Genomic DNA, 16831 nt, shown 5'->3' with positions numbered 1-16831 from the left:
AACTGTGTGGACACTAGATCTACCAAAAAGTCTACCTCTACTACACAATTTTTAATTTTCTTTTTTATGGATAACGTAAAACAGTTAACATACACACACAAATATCTAATCTAGATCTAGTTGCTAAAATGTTGTGGTAAGTTCTGTTCATTTTTAGAAATCTATTGATTTTTACAAAGCTTATATTAATCATCAACCCACCGACTCTGGTATAATTCTAAATGAGTAGTCCTTGTCCAACTCAATAGGGATAGTGACAATAAAAACCATAGCTGAATTCTTAATTGATTAAAATAGATCTAGATAAGTAGATCTAAGTGAAATGAGAACAGTATTTTAATAAAGATGATTTTGATTCCTTCATTTTACTTTAATTAATATTAAATACGCATTTTACAAAAGCAGTTGTGTTGTCAAAATAGAAGTACAATAAAAAAAGTAAAGTTCCCCTTTCAGACCTTTCGATCTAGAGGACAGATGATGTTAAGTTCATCTGTTTCTTTGACCAATGGTTAATGAGCAGGGTGTCATGTGGCCAGCACAATGACCAATCATTTTTTTTTACCAAAATTAAGTCAGGTACCCAGTGAAGATGGGTGGACTCAGGGGGCATCCTAAAAATCCTGAAATTCAAAATTCCAGTCTTTAACAGATTCGAACACAGGACCCCAGGTTTGGAAGCCAAGTGCTTAACCACACAGCCTGTTGTCAAAATGGTCATGCTCAAATCTTGTTGAAGCCACTCCCATCCTGCTTGATTTTTTGGGCTGGGGCATTCAAATCTTCAATTTTAAAAAGACAGTTCAAATCTAATCTTATCCATTTTTTGTTTAGTGTTGCACTTTGAACTTTTTTTCTTTTAAATTTTAGGCAAGGAGGGAGGTAAAGGAGACTGGGGCATTTTTAAAAAAAAAAGTCGTCTTTGTAGAAAATATCATCATGCAGGATGTGATAAAAAAGGACTGGATATGGAAGGGGTGATAATAATAAGGGTTGTCCACTAATCCGAAGATTAATGAGTAGTGAAATATTTCATGTGGTGATGCAGTCTCAGCTGCAACCTACATATTTTGTCTAAACCAGCACAGACATAACCATTGTCTGCTGGTGGCTAATCTAAGTTCTCTTTTCAAGGTCTAGATATGTCCTCGACTGTGTATTTTTCTTTTGGTCTCAAATATATATTCCATGTCTCTTGTAAGAGATAATCAGCTGTCTTGTTCTTAAGCTGCCTGCTGCCAGGTTCTCTCTTCTATGTCTGTTAAAGCAAGTTGGTGATTCAGCTGGTATATAAAGCATTTCATGGGTAAGCTCTGAATTTAAGCTTGTAAAAATATTATTTAAATTTTGCAGGGGGGGGGGGAGGAGGGTTTGTATTATTGATAGAATTCTAAGATTTCAAAATGATGCTCATCATTTTTGTCTATAACAGGTTCTTTAAATTTTCATTTAAAATAAATTCCTTTTATTATATCAAGCACTGACATTTGTTTTTATTTCTCCAGCATTGGCAAAATGTTATTCTGCTTCTGACAACTAGATCCTTGATCACCTCTAGGACTCAGAGACATTTATTTTAGCTTAACATACCAGTAGCACTTTATCTTTTTAGTATTGTTATGGTCCTTATCCGACATAATATTTTGAAATCTTTGGTACATATGTACATCCAACACGTGCATTGATGTGCTATTTTATATTCACAGTAAATAAATGCATCATCCGCAAGTATTGATATGCTGTTCTTCACTCAAATCTACTTACTAATTTGGAAAAATTTTACATTACACCTTCGCAATCCATGGATAGCTCTTGGGGAGATACTCCTCCCATCACTCTTTGCCATGATTCTTTTGCTGTTGAAGCACACCTCCAAGCTTACACACAAAGAGTCAACAATATACAACACCGAGGTTCTGATGTGGCCCAACTTCACAGTTCGGCTAGGTTACATACCACTCAGTTCCACTGCCAGAAAAATTACAGAATGGGTTTTGGAAACAGAGCTACAGAATCTTATGATGATGGCCCAGGCCAGAGAAGATTTGAATTTGAATGCAACCAGAATGTACAAAAAAGGTATGATCATGCGATATGTGTTTTGGACTGTGGTTTGGTGGTCTGAAAGTCCAGGGTTTGAACCCTGCCCTCTGCCATCCCCTGTCGTCCTGTGTGAGGTTTGGGCTAGGATGTAATTATCTTCTGTATCTTAAGGAACATCCAAAATATGTTAAATATTTTTACTCTCTTTGTCACTTTCAGTAAATAGATAATATAGATAAAAATATTTTTCTGTTATTCTGCTATTAAGTTAATAGTGTCTATCTTTCATTTTATGTTTACAAATTAAAAATTTGATATACCATATTTATTGATCCTAAGGCCACTTTGATCTTAGAGTTATTATTTGTTATGGAATGAGCTTCACTAAATTAAAAAAAAATTTCTTTATAGGTGAAGCGATTGGGTTTAAAGACTTTGATGAGGGCTTTCGATATTTTAGAAAGAGAACCTCTGTACTGACATTTATCATTGAATTTCATGGCATCAATGAAACAACTACTGAACTGCCTAGAGATCAGACAGTGATCATTCATCCATACCGAAAGGCCCTCAACACTTGGTCCACTGAGAGAACACATATGTTTGAATTCCAAGAAGGACCAAGACCAAATCTCATAAGTATATATTTGTAAAATTAATAAGTAAATATTTAAAAATTAATTGTCTGGTGTTTTTTCTGCATAAACATAATCAAGATTTAAACTTATAAAGTTTGCAAAAGTATTGAGATATGATGTTAAGAAAAAGGGAGCATTGACAAGATAAAAAAAACTAACAACTTTAAATTGGTTTTTATTTAGATTTCCATATGCCTTTTTGTTTTGCTTTAATAAATTATTGAATGAAAAGAGATATACATTTCTTATTTATTTCTTAATTGAAAAATAATTTATTCACACATGTTGTCATTTCCAAATGACATATTTTAATAGCATTGTTTCAAATAGACACATTTTTTTGTCAAATACATTGAGACTTTAGAGAAATTAAAACATTCAAAATCTTTTTCCTTTTTAACTAGTTAAATGCAATGTAGATTGTATTATCACTCTTATAAATGGAATGTGTAGCTGAGAGGCTAAAACCGCTTGGCTACTTAATAAGGGGTTTCGAGTTCAAGTCCTGACTTGAGCAGAGTTGTGTTAGCTGAGGGCCTTAAGGCAACATAGAATCTTTCTCCAAGATACTCCATCCCCCACTGGTCCACAAAAGAGATTGGACCATAGTGCACTGAGCAAGCTGTAAGCTGTGCTATATAAAAGCAATTAAAGTTGTTTTTTTTTCAGTGGGTTCTTTATATATGACTAAAGCTAATTTAAAAATGCCAGATTTATTAACAATCTGAAAATGTTGAGATTCACCACTAGAAAGTGAATCTTTTATTTCTTAAAAATGTAGACCAATTTTGAATTCAGATAATAGGTAACCAGTCTTACAGTTATTTTAGTTGGTTATTGGGCTGCTAGCTGGGTATTATACTTGACCTGCTTTGTAGAACTTAAATTGCCTCTAATAAACTTTTACATTTCTTTCACTTAGGCCTACTAGTTGCTCATCTGGTTGACATGCACTTTTTTTTTTCTAGTGGATTATCAGATGGCATACATTCAGTCCCTGGTGTGTAAGGGCATTCTGGCACACTGGTTGGCCCTGGAGAACAAAGACACGCAGGCAGCCAATTTCCCACTGTACATTAAACGTTTCCCTCACAAAGATTACTATGAAGATGGTATGTTCTTTACAGTCAAGTTGCAGCTCACCCTATTCATGGTCCTTGGATTTATGATGAGCGTCTTTGTTGACACAAAAAATATCGTCCATGAAAAGGAAGAAAGAATCAAGGTATGTAAAATGTTCTTGCGATATTATGTTTTCAGCTTTTATGAAAAGAATGACAGATAGTTCATGTGTTGTGGCCAGAGTGATCCAGGGCTCTAATTTCACCAGTGTTTCCATATTTCATAGGAGCATTTGAGGAAATAATAAATAATATACTTTTATTAGGAACTTCATTATACATTAATTATTCTTTACATAGTTTATGTGCTATACACTTTTTATTGTGAGTAGAATGATCCAGGGTTCTAATTACCTATATTTTACACTAGTTTGAACTCTAGGCAATAATAAATATTAATTAGAAATATCATTCATTTATGTAATTCAATAATTACCCGAGAGTGAATGCAATAATTCTGCTAAAAGCTGTGACCTAGATAGTTAATGAATACTAATTAGATTAATTTTAAAAATTACAATTATTAAATAACATTAAAGTGGAACCAGTATTCCTTCGCAAAATACTGTAGTATACAGCTACAACAATAAGCAATCAATCAACAAATGATACTTCTTAAATAGTTTTTAGTAACCAATAAAAGTTGTTTGGGTTTTTTTGGGGGGGAGGGGGGGAGAAAAATCACCTTTAACATTAACTAACAATTCTGTTTTGTAATTTTGCATCCAGTAGGCCTACTCCAAATCCCAAAGTAATACTTCAACTAAAAAAATATTGTTTAAAACTCAGTTACTTTTGTGTGACAGTAATGGTGATTCCATGTTTTTTTTTAAACAAACCATGAAAACACACTAATTATATTGAAGAAAATGTTCTCATTATATTAATTACTTTATCAATGTTGGTTGTTAATCAAAGATTTTCGCATCATCTTTTTTTCCAAAACAAGTTTGTAGAATGACAGTAAACAATCTGAATCACATACCACATCAATGGTCAAGTGGTATGCATGCTGAACTGTCGCTCAGACTTGTCAATGGTCCTGGGCTCATACCCTGACGCTTGCACTCATCCTGTGTTTTGGACTAGGGAGTAAATTACCTTCAACTCTAAAGGAACATCAGATAAACATTTTAAAAACAAAGGAATTTATATAACCCAATTCATTTCCACTTAAACTCATCTATTATCAAGCTGTTTTGCCAAGAAAATAGCACAAGTACTGACATACTTTAATTCACTTTATTGCTGTCTTGTAGGAAACAATGAAATTGATGGGAATGGGTTTGCCAGCATTTTGGATTTCCTGGTTCATTACCTGTCTGATGTATCTGGTCCCAGCATTCATCTTTTATGCAGTCATTTTGGGAATGGACATCACTGGCAAAGGACCTATCCTACAGAAGAGTGACATCACTCTAGTCTTGGCAATTATCCTCTGCTACTGCCTGGCGATCATCACCTTTTCCTTCATGATCAGTTGCCTGGTGCAGAAAGGTTAGCCCTTTAATATTTATTTGTTTTAGAAGTACTATTAACTTTTTTTTATGTGATATGCTTCAAAATAGCAATTAAATTACATGACATTTGTAAAAAATATAAAAAATTAATTTTTAAAATCTGTCTAAAAAAAATCAAATATATACTTGATAATGTGGGGTAAGTATGTTAATTAGTTTTAGTAAGTAAAGTAAAAGAACATAAAGGTGTCTTTTTCAGAATTTGAGATCTGTATGGGCAGATAATGTTAAGATCAGCAGTTTCTATGACCGACAGATAATGAGGGTGTCATAACGCAATAATCAACTGCCTTTGTTTCCCCAATCTAAGTCATGTTCCCTTTAGAGTTGAATGGACTTATGGCTGTCATAAAAATCCGAAATTGAATTCCATCTTTCGCAAATATTTGAACTTAAGAAGCTTAGTGCATTATCACTAAGCTAACCAATTAGTTTCAGATGCTTTGACCAAAGTCCAGTCAGAACTTTTACTAATACGTAAGATTTGTAAGCCAGAGGTCAACACAGATTTTAGTTCCTGAACTACAGACCACTGGATAATAGTGTTCATCATTATTACTATGGTCACTCAATCCAAAACAATTTCATGGGCTAAAAAAGAAAAAAAGAAAAATTCTCTGAGACATGAAAGTTTATTGTAGTCTGTGTTTGTTATAGATTTTACATTTATTTCTGGGCACTTCATTGTGTTGTGTAAACTTTGACAGGCAATGATGGAGCTATTGCTGCTGGACTGCTCTTCCTTTGTGAATATGTTCCCTATGAGATCATCAGTCACAAGTACAGTGACTTCACAAAAGTCTCCAAATCTTTCTTCTGTCTGTTCTTCAATATTGCCCTCGGCCTGTGTAACTACAACTTGGCTCGAAGGGAAGCAAGAGGTAAGGATGCAGCCTTGTAGAGTACACAGTTTCCTTTTGAACATACTCAAAACTCTATAAGTCTAGATATTTCTGTCATTTAGATATTTCTGTCATTTAGATATTTCTGTCATTTAGATATTAAAATTGTATTCATTGAAATTTTCCTAGTTCATCCTTTGACTTTTTAAAAAATCATCTTCGCATCTTGAAATTAAATAGAAATGAAAGGATGTTTTCATATTATTTTGAAATGATGTAATCCACCCTTCTGATGTTATCCACCCTTCTGATGTTATCCACCCTTCTGAAGTTATCCACCCTTCAGATGTTATCCATCCCTCTGATGTTATCCACCCTTCTGATGTTATCCACCCTTCTGATGTTATCCATCCCTCTGATGTTATCCACCCTTCTGATGTTATCCACCCTTCTGATGTTATCCATCCCTCTGATGTTATCCATCCCTCTGATGTTATCCACCCTTCTGATGTTATCCTCCCTTCAGATGTTATCCATCCCTCTGATGTTATCCATCCCTCTGATGTTATTCACCCTTCTGATGTTATCCTCCCTTCAGATGTTATCCTCCCTTCTGATGTTATCCTCCCTTCAGATGTTATCCATCCCTCTGATGTTATCCATCCCTCTGATGTTATCCTCCCTTCAGATGTTATCCATCCCTCTGATGTTATCCACCCTTCTGATGTTATCCTCCCTTCTGATGTTATCCTCCCTTCTGATGTTATCCTCCCTTCAGATGTTATCCATCCCTCTGATGTTATCCACCCTTCTGATGTTATCCATCCCTCTGATGTTATCCACCCTTCAGATGTTATCCACCCTTCTGATGTTATCCATCCCTCTGATGTTATCCATCCCTCTGATGTTATCCACCCTTCTGATGTTATCCATCCCTCTGATGTTATCCATCCTTCTGGTGTTATTCACCCTTCTGATGTTATCCACCCTTCTGATGTTATCCATCCCTCTGATGTTATCCACCCTTCTGATGTTATCCTCCCTTCTGATGTTATCCTCCCTTCTGATGTTATCCTCCCTTCTGATGTTATCCTCCCTTCTGATGTTATCCACCCTTCTGATGTTATCCACCCTTCAGATGTTATCCTCCCTTCTGATGTTATCCTCCCTTCAGATGTTATCCATCCCTCTGATGTTATCCTCCCTTCAGATGTTATCCATCCCTCTGATGTTATCCATCCCTCTGATGTTATCCTACCTTCAGATGTTATCCTCCCTTCAGATGTTATCCATCCCTCTGATGTTATCCTCCCTTCAGATGTTATCCATCCCTCTGATGTTATCCTCCCTTCAGATGTTATCCTCCCTTCTGATGTTATCCTCCCTTCAGATGTTATCCATCCCTCTGATGTTATCCATCCCTCTGATGTTATCCTCCCTTCAGATGTTATCCATCCCTCTGATGTTATCCTCCCTTCTGATGTTATCCTCCCTTCTGATGTTATCCTCCCTTCAGATGTTATCCATCCCTCTGATGTTATCCATCCCTCTGATGTTATCCACCCTTCAGATGTTATCCACCCTTCTGATGTTATCCATCCCTCTGATGTTATCCATCCCTCTGATGTTATCCACCCTTCTGATGTTATCCATCCCTCTGATGTTATCCATCCCTCTGGTGTTATTCACCCTTCTGATGTTATCCACCCTTCTGATGTTATCCATCCCTCTGATGTTATCCACCCTTCTGATGTTATCCTCCCTTCTGATGTTATCCTCCCTTCTGATGTTATCCTCCCTTCTGATGTTATCCTCCCTTCTGATGTTATCCACCCTTCAGATGTTATCCATCCCTTCTGATGTTATCCATCCCTTCTGATGTTATCCACCCTTCTGATGTTATCCATCCCTTCTGATGTTATCCATCCCTTCTGATGTTATCCATCCCTTCTGATGTTATCCATCCCTTCTGATGTTATCCATCCCTTCTGATGTTATCCTCCCTTCTGATGTTATCCTCCCTTCTGATGTTATCCATCCCTCTGATGTTATCCACCCTTCAGATGTTATCCACCCTTCTGATGTTATCCTCCCTTCTGATGTTATCCTCCCTTCTGATGTTATCCACCCTTCTGATGTTATCCTCCCTTCAGATGTTATCCACCCTTCTGATGTTATCCTCCCTTCTGATGTTATCCACCCTTCTGATGTTATCCTCCCTTCAGATGTTATCCACCCTTCTGATGTTATCCATCCCTTCTGATGTTATCCTCCCTTCTGATGTTATCCACCCTTCTGATGTTATCCACCCTTCTGATGTTATCCTCCCTTCAGTTGTTATCCATCTCTCTGATGTTATCCACCCTTCTGATGTTATCCATCCCTCTGATGTTATCCATCCCTCTGATGTTATCCACCCTTCTGATGTTATCCATCCCTCTGATGTTATTCACCCTTCTGATGTTATCCACCCTTCAGATGTTATCCATCCCTCTGATGTTATCCACCCTTCTGATGTTATCCACCCTTCAGATGTTATCCTCCCTTATGATGTTATCCATCCCTCTGATATTATCCATCCCTCTGATGTAATCCACCCTTCTGATGTTATCCACCCTTCTGATGTTATCCACCCTTCTGCATATTCCTTTACCATTACCTTCAATCAAAATCAGTTTCTCCTAGCCCTTCAAGAACTTGTCTTTGATATCATTTTCCAATATTCCTTTTGTCTGCCTTTTTTTCTTTAAGCTTTATGGTTAGTGCTAAAAAATGCTGACTGTAGCTAGTTAAAACAGTACAATGACACATGGTAATCAAATGTGCTAATAAACTACAGACCATCCCTCAAAAGAGAAAATAAACGCATCCTACACAATGTCCTACTAAGTCATTGGTTTTCCTGGCTGATTCAGACAACCATTGAATGCTCTGATTTAGTGAAAAAGCTATCACTTACTTAGACATATATGGTTTGAACCGACAGATTTGTGTTAATACTTGAACTGTGTTTTTGTCCAATGCATGTGCTTTCTAGGTGAAGGTTTGCAGTGGAACAACTATCAGCTCCCTATAGGAGATGATGACTTCACAGTTAAAGACAGCATGTTGATTATGTTACTAGACTCAGCCATACATATAGTGCTGACTTGGTATCTAGACAATGTTTTCCCAGGAGACTTTGGAGTACCTAAACCACCTTTTTTCTTTTTTAAGGTCAGTTCAGTTTTTAGAATACTACAGTGATTCAAAATAGTGTCAGAACTACTTCCCTTTACCTTGATTAGAATCTTGGTCTTGTGATATGCCCTCTTGACTATTGCCTTGATAATCCCTGGTTCAAATCCTACTCTTTGCCATCCTGTGGGAGATTTGGGCTAGATTGTAATAATCTTCAATTCTGAAACAAAGCAAAAAAAAAATTTAAATGCATTTCCTGTACATCACAGTTTTTCTGAAGAACTCTATAAAAGATGGGTAAGCAGGGTATTTCTTGAGGCATTTTCCCCCATGCATTTCAAAAATAATTGTTGCATTTCAAACATAGCTTTATCATGTGACTAAAATGTTAAGCTAGGAATTTTTGTTTTCTCTAGACAGTAAACTGATTCATGCCTATATCGCTTATAAAGTGATAGCTTGGGTATATAAATTACAATCTTACAATTGTGCATTACACCAAACAAAACATTATAACTATAAAAAAACAAAATGTACATTCACACCAGACTCACACATAATTTACATGTGAAAAGTTTATATCAGATTGTTTCTATTTAATGATTTGATTGCCAGGGGAACAAAAGCTAATAAAAAAAAACATTTTTCTATAGTTAGAACTTGTGATGTACTTTTTTTTTTTTGGCCTGCAGTTGACTGGTGTATGTATTTAGATGATAGATTTAATAGCGTAGACTCTACAAAATACGCATAATTTGGAGGGAAGGGTTTTGAGTTTATGAAAATGCCAGGTTATTGGGACTAGGGCTAGAAAACAAATATAAATACAGCATTATACTTCTATGAATTATATAAATGCATTATTCCTTAACAACATGACAATGTACAGAGTGTACAGTATTTATTCTAATAAGACTTTGAAAAAAATACTTGAAGAAGCAATGGACCTGTGTATTATACCAATTAAACAAATAGAGCAGTGAGATTCATAACAAACAAATATTCACATTTGACTAGAGTAACACCTTTAGTAAAATCACTAAATTTAGAAAGCCTTTAGGATAGAAGACTTAAAACTAAAGTAGCAATTATACCTAAAATACTGAACCATAATTTTCAAATACTAAAACAAAATTTAATAACATACTCAGAAAGACACAAAGACAGAGGCACGTTTCTCATTCCATATGCTAGGACAAATTTGTACAAATGCTCTTTCTTCCCTAGCGCAATTAGAGCATAGAATGGGTTGCCTGAGCTAGCCAGGAAAACCAGTGACTTGGCAGAATTTAGGTCACTGGTTAATATGCATGACTAAATGCATGACGCTTAGGACGTAATCATCTTCTTTTGAAGTAACGTCTGTATCATATAAGATAAGATTGTAAAACTTAGTTACTGTTGTCTTCAACAACGCACTCTCTGTTTTGCAGCTTCATTACAAAGAGACACTGGAAAAACAAGTTCATTATTATTATTTTAAACATAGTCTTGGTGTAGTGTATCTTTCATGCTATACCATGCTTAATGTGTTACAGTCCTATTTCTTTTATTATCACACAGGGAGTGTCTGTTCGAGAAGACTTTCTTGCTGCCTTTAGGCACTCTGCAAACAGAAGTCAGTTTGAGTCTTTGAAATCTAACCCTTTGATAGGTACCCAAGGGGTTTTTGCCTCTTAACCTTACATCCCATATTACTGATCACACAGGGAGTGTCTGTGAGAAGGCTTTCTTGCTGCACTCTGCAAAGATAGCTCAATTTAAGTCTTTGAGGACAAACCCCTTGATAGATAGCCAATGGGTTTTTGCCACTTAACCTTAAATCCATATTACTGATCAATCTTGGAAATTATTATGATTCAAGGTTTTCACAGGTTTAAGTTCTACACTCTATACCTTAAGAGTAGTTTGCATGTAGTATACCAAGTCATATGTTAGATTGGTCAAATATTCTTAATGCATCTTTTGAAGAAAAAAAAATTTATCATAATTTCAGTGAAAATAACCTGACCCTGTGTTCATAATTTCAGTGAAAATAACCTGACCCTGTGTTCATTATGGCTCAGAAATATTTTTCCAACAGAATCTAGTCAAAATTACTAAGAAAATGTTGCTTATGTTTGTAGAATTTTATGCATGCATGTTTAAATAACACTACTCAAGTGAAGAAATGGGTGTATTTAGACAAAAACTTTCAGAACTGTTATGGCATGATTAGGAATTAGTTATTTGTTTCATAGAAAGGGAAAGTTTTGACTTAGAGACAATGACGCAACTAGTAAATACTAGACTAGGATTTTTGGAAGAATAGTGAAATCTAGATAGACTACTTTTGATGGCATTAGAGAGAGGCTTGATGACATTTGACAGTTCCCTTCATTATAATTAAACTTCTTGTTTGACATTCATTGTTAGCGTTTAATAACTTATGTTGTTGGCCTTTTGTCTGAAAATATAAGTTCTTAATTTCAATTGAAATCAAATCAGTGAGATTGCAGATAACATTGTTCTTAATTTCAACTGTAATCAAATCAGTGAGATTGCAGATAACATTGTTCTTAATTTCAATTGAAATCTAATCATTAAGATTGTAGATAACATCATTCTTAATTTCAATTGAAATCAAATCATTGAGATTGTAGATAACATCATTCTTAATTTCAATTGAAATCAAATCAGTGAGATTGCAGATAACATCATTCTTAATTTCAATTGAAATCAAATCATTGAGATTATAGATAACATCATTCTTAATTTCAATTGAAATCGAATCATTGAGATTATAGTTTTTTAATCTGTTTCCTCTTCTCTAGTCCTGGTATTTCATCAAATATACATTTATATATATATATATATATATATATATTGCATTCCTGCAACAGAAATCCTACTGGGGACTCCACACACACATCCATGACATGGCACATTTAGATAAAACTGTGGAACTGGATTCCAAGTTTTATGAAGATGAACCTGCGAATCTGAACGCTGGTGTTAGAATTGTCAATTTAAGAAAGGTAAGGACATTGAATCAAATCAAGAGTATGTTTGAGGATTAGGTATTTGAAAAATTCTTTTTTTTTTTTTTTTTTTTTGAGTTGTTTTTCTGTTAGTAACCCTAGTGATCATCTGTTTCATTGTTGTGAAGAGACAATGTTGTTGTTTTTAATTTTAAACTAACTCCATTTCACAAAACTTGAGAATCAAGTGAAATGAAAATTAAATGTGCCCAAGTACGTCTTGGATAAGATAAGATAAGATCATTTTTATTGGTCCAATCAAATGGAAAATTTAGTTTGATTACTAATTACCACCACAGCCTAACTACTGTAACAATAACAATATAGATTCAAATACGAACAACATTCAGACATGAAACACATACACACTCACAACCAGCACTTTATAAATTAACATTTCAATGTACTTCTCGATGAAGACAGATGACCTTGTAGCACTCTGAACCGAAAGTGGGATAAAGTTTTAAAACCTTTCTGTTTTAGTCCTAATGGAAAGGAGACGACAACTTCGTTCAGATCTAATGTAACAATGGTTTTATGGGTGCAAGTTGTCTTTGTGAATCGTCTGTGTTTTGGAAAGGCACCTTTCATAAAAAAGTTCTCCAAGAGATGGTAGCTGTGTTCGAGTGATATCCGATGCTTTTTTTAATTAGTCTATTTAGTCTACCAGCATGTGATGCAAAGTTGATTAGACCGCTGATGGTTCTTTGGTGCAAGTTAACTTTGTTCTAGCTCTTTAGGCTTGTTTTCAGCTATACATCCTTTTTTATACAACACATTCTTTGCATTGAGCCATTCAAACATTTAATTTAAATAGACAACTCGATATAAATAATCATAAACAAGAATCCTTAAGCCATTTTCTAAAGATTTCTGTTCCAATTGTTCTAATCTGTAAGATTAGGTCACAAAGGATGAAATCAAACCTATGAAATGATACAATAATTCTTTTTTTATTTAGAAAAAATAATGTTTAGTTTTATTTCAGATATTTATATTGCTTAAATGATTAGTTTTGTTGATTTTTTTACATGAACAGTCTTTAAGTGCATTTAAAGAAGTTACTGATAACTTCAAATCCATTTGTTACTATTTCTTATAACAATGTAATATCTATCAGGAATTTGGAGACAAAGTGTCAGTCCGAGATCTGTGCCTTAACATGTACGAGGGACAGATTACTGTTTTGTTAGGACACAATGGAGCAGGGAAGACAACCACAATGAATATGTTAACAGGTAGGTATAATAATATTTGGATATTTTGATAAAATAATGATAAACATTTGTATTCATATTTAGTCCTTGGAGGAACATTATACTCTTAACTCTACAGTTGAGCTTGTATTATCGCAACAGCCATCCTAACCAATCTCCAGCACGTTTGTCCCATAGAGAGTCTTACTACCAAGAGTAAACATGATCCTTGTGTACTCAAACCCTTGCACCTCATCATGCTCCCCTTGTTGTCTCTTGCATGACCACTGTATCTTTTTATCACACGCTATTAATATTGAAAGCTTTAAAAAATCTTATTCTTAAAATAAAAATAAATACAAATTTATAAGTTACCCAGATTAATGTTTTTCAATATAAAATTAATTCTTTATAGTTGGTATTACATCAAATGTTTTGCAACTATATTTTTATATGTTTGATAACTTGACCTGTAAGGAACACCTTTAGTCATGGAGGGACTCAGTTACGTGAACTGTCACAGCACACAAAAAATCAAGGGACATGAGATGAAGTCATGGTCAAGATATTTGCTGTCTTTATTTGTTTATTTCAGGATTCATCCCACCCACCAAAGGGACAGCATTCATCAATGGCTATGACATATGTAAAAACATAGTTGCGGTGCGCAAGAGCTTAGGGATGTGTCCACAGCATGACATTTTGTTTGATAACTTGACCTGTAAGGAACACCTGTGGTTTTTCTCAAAAGTAAGTCGTGCATGTTTCTTTATGTTGCTAGACAAGCTTTGAGTCTACAACTATCAACAATGATTTAACCAACCTTATAGGACAGGTGCCTAGAAACATTGTATGCATTGTTATGTCCTGCTACTGTCCTGGAGGCAGTTTGTGCTACTATATAATAATCTATATTTCCTGAAGAAACATTTGAAAACATATTTAAGTCACGTGGTATGCTCTTGGAACCAAACTCATGATGGTACCTGGTACACTACCTGCTTTGTCCTGCAGGAGGATTGGGTAAAGACAGTAAAATTTATATTATCTAAGAAACATTTGAAAACAAATAAAAGTCATAGTAATAGGAAAAGTATTTTTTTTTTTAAGATTCTCAGCCCCTTGGTTTAAACATTTGTACTGTCTTCTTAAAATAAATAACAACAGCATAATGACAGAGCATTGATCTAATCCTTATCAAAATGGCTATTCTTATTTCATTCCATATGGCAATGAACTTTGAAAATGCTGGTAAGGCTATTCATCAAAGGGACATGTTTCCTGACAGTTCTCTCATATCATAAAAGGCATTTGAAATAAAAAAAAAATAGAATGTTACAACCAACCATATAATTTATAATCTTATTATTTTCAGAGTCCAATGAGATTATATCAGGACTCTTTGATAATGGAAGAAATTGGGATTTTTTTTTCTCTCTATCCTTCTAAATCTTATGTAGAGATTAATTAACTTTTATTTTTTTAATTTCTCTTTTGTTGTAACATGGATTTATGAATTATCAATGATGAAATATTTATTGAATTTGAGATGAAGGGTTACCAGTCAGAGAACCTGCTTCATGAAGTCAAAGACATGATCAAAGAGATTGGCCTGGAAAGTAAGAGCCATGTGGTCAGTAGGAAGCTCTCTGCTGGAGAAAAGAGAAGTCTCTCTGTGGGCATTGCTCTCATGGGCGACTCCAAAGTAAGTAAGAAAAAAAGTCATGTCGTTCTAGTATTTTGTCAATATTGACCTGATGTTTGATAGCCTACGTAATGCCTAGAAACTGCTTAAAAAAGTAAAGTGGGCTTATACACCACTTAATATTTTCTCTTAATAATTTTTAATTTACCTGGTTGAATTCCCTTTTATTGCAATGGTTTGAACCCCTCCCGCTTCCATCCCCTGTTGCCCAGTATTAGGTTTGGGGTAAGAAATAGAAATCTTCATTCATGAAAGATGTTGCCTCATGTAGTCAATTCTAATTTTCTTCTTGCCCAACTTTTTTCTATCACAAGCACGTCATAATGACATGTCACTTTTCCTTAGTTCTGACTCGCTTCAAGACACTGGGATCCCCAAACTATTAACTTAGTGCATATGTACCAACAAGGATTTAGAAACACAGCAAAGAAACATTTCTCATCAACAATACCATTTTCTTTTACACTTGGTCCAACATCTCTAACTGGCTTTAGCTGTGCGCAAGGAAAGCATATTCAAATAGATTTTAATCTGTTTATTTGAGGACTAGAAATGTGATCACTTCCATGCAGTCACCTCATTATGTTATTTTATGTATGTTTAGTTTTTGGATTTGTATTTTATGTCATTATATATCTTTTATAAATGTTTTTTTATTTTTTTTTATTTTTGTATGTTATGTTTACTTTAAGCCATGTCATATGTTATGTTATGAAATTTTAAAATCATTGAATGCAAGATTAATTTAATGTTTAAGGTAGTATTTCTAGATGAACCATCATCTGGAATGGATCCTTCCACGCGAAGGCACACCTGGGATGTGCTACAGAGAAACAGACCCGGGCGGACAATGCTGCTCAGCACACACTACATGGACGAAGCGGATGCCCTTGGAGACCGGATAGCCATCATGGCAGAGGGCCACACTCAGTGCTGTGGGACACCCCTGTTTTTAAAGAAACTTTATGGTGTGGCTATTTTTTTGCTTTCTTTCCATTTTCATTTACACATTTGACTGTTTTTACTATTAATATACAAATTAGTTTCTACTAGTTTATCTAACTCTCCATCAACTTACCTGTAATATTGACTGATGATGACCATTGTATCATACCATTGAAAAGGTGGTAGTGGTCTCTTTCTCCCACTCTCTTATCAGTTTTTCTCTTATCTTATTGTTCTTTTTCCAATCCCTTGTCTCTGACTTCTGCTCTTTCTCTGATACACTCTCATCTCAAATATCATAGCATTTATTTTCACCTTTTTTTTTCATGTCATTGTTACTAAAAAAATTTTTTCTTTTAATCTTCCTATTTGCTTTGGTGGAGAATAGAAAAGATCCCCCTTAGGAAGTGGCACAATTAAAAGTTACTTTTCTTTTACCTTGATAGTTCAATACAATACAAAATTAGAGCTTAGTATGTAATGATGCATCAATGTTAATCAGGTTAATCACAAGGTGTTTGTAAAATGGTTTACACTTCAGATGTTCCTTCAGAGTTAAAGATAATTTACTTCATAATCCAAACCCAAACGACAGTTTCAGCGCATAAACCAAACAACCCT

General features: G+C 34.7%; 1 protein-coding gene across 2 annotated transcripts in view; it reads left to right on the top strand.

Annotated features, from left to right (window-relative positions):
• Nucleotides 1-1453: 1453 nt before the first annotated feature.
• Nucleotides 1454-16831, top strand: part of LOC106074331 (phospholipid-transporting ATPase ABCA3-like) — a 42772-nt gene continuing 27394 nt past the window's right edge. Inside the window, exons 1-11 of one of the 2 annotated variants that reach the window (XM_056037964.1) lie at nucleotides 1454-2079; nucleotides 2455-2682; nucleotides 3650-3906; nucleotides 5062-5299; nucleotides 6030-6203; nucleotides 9202-9380; nucleotides 12227-12361; nucleotides 13485-13602; nucleotides 14156-14310; nucleotides 15116-15265; nucleotides 16023-16233. In XM_056037964.1, coding sequence (XP_055893939.1) covers nucleotides 1737-2079; nucleotides 2455-2682; nucleotides 3650-3906; nucleotides 5062-5299; nucleotides 6030-6203; nucleotides 9202-9380; nucleotides 12227-12361; nucleotides 13485-13602; nucleotides 14156-14310; nucleotides 15116-15265; nucleotides 16023-16233 — 2188 coding nt within the window. In that variant the 5' untranslated portion in view covers nucleotides 1454-1736. Of the gene's footprint in view, nucleotides 2080-2454; nucleotides 2683-3649; nucleotides 3907-5061; nucleotides 5300-6029; nucleotides 6204-9201; nucleotides 9381-12226; nucleotides 12362-13484; nucleotides 13603-14155; nucleotides 14311-15109; nucleotides 15266-16022; nucleotides 16234-16831 lie in introns of both variants that reach the window. The other variant, XM_056037963.1, reaches the window with a different exon arrangement.

Source organism: Biomphalaria glabrata, chromosome 8 (assembly GCF_947242115.1).
Source record: "Biomphalaria glabrata chromosome 8, xgBioGlab47.1, whole genome shotgun sequence".
Taxonomy (NCBI): domain Eukaryota; kingdom Metazoa; phylum Mollusca; class Gastropoda; family Planorbidae; genus Biomphalaria; species Biomphalaria glabrata.
This window is presented reverse-complemented; position numbering and strand designations above follow the sequence as displayed.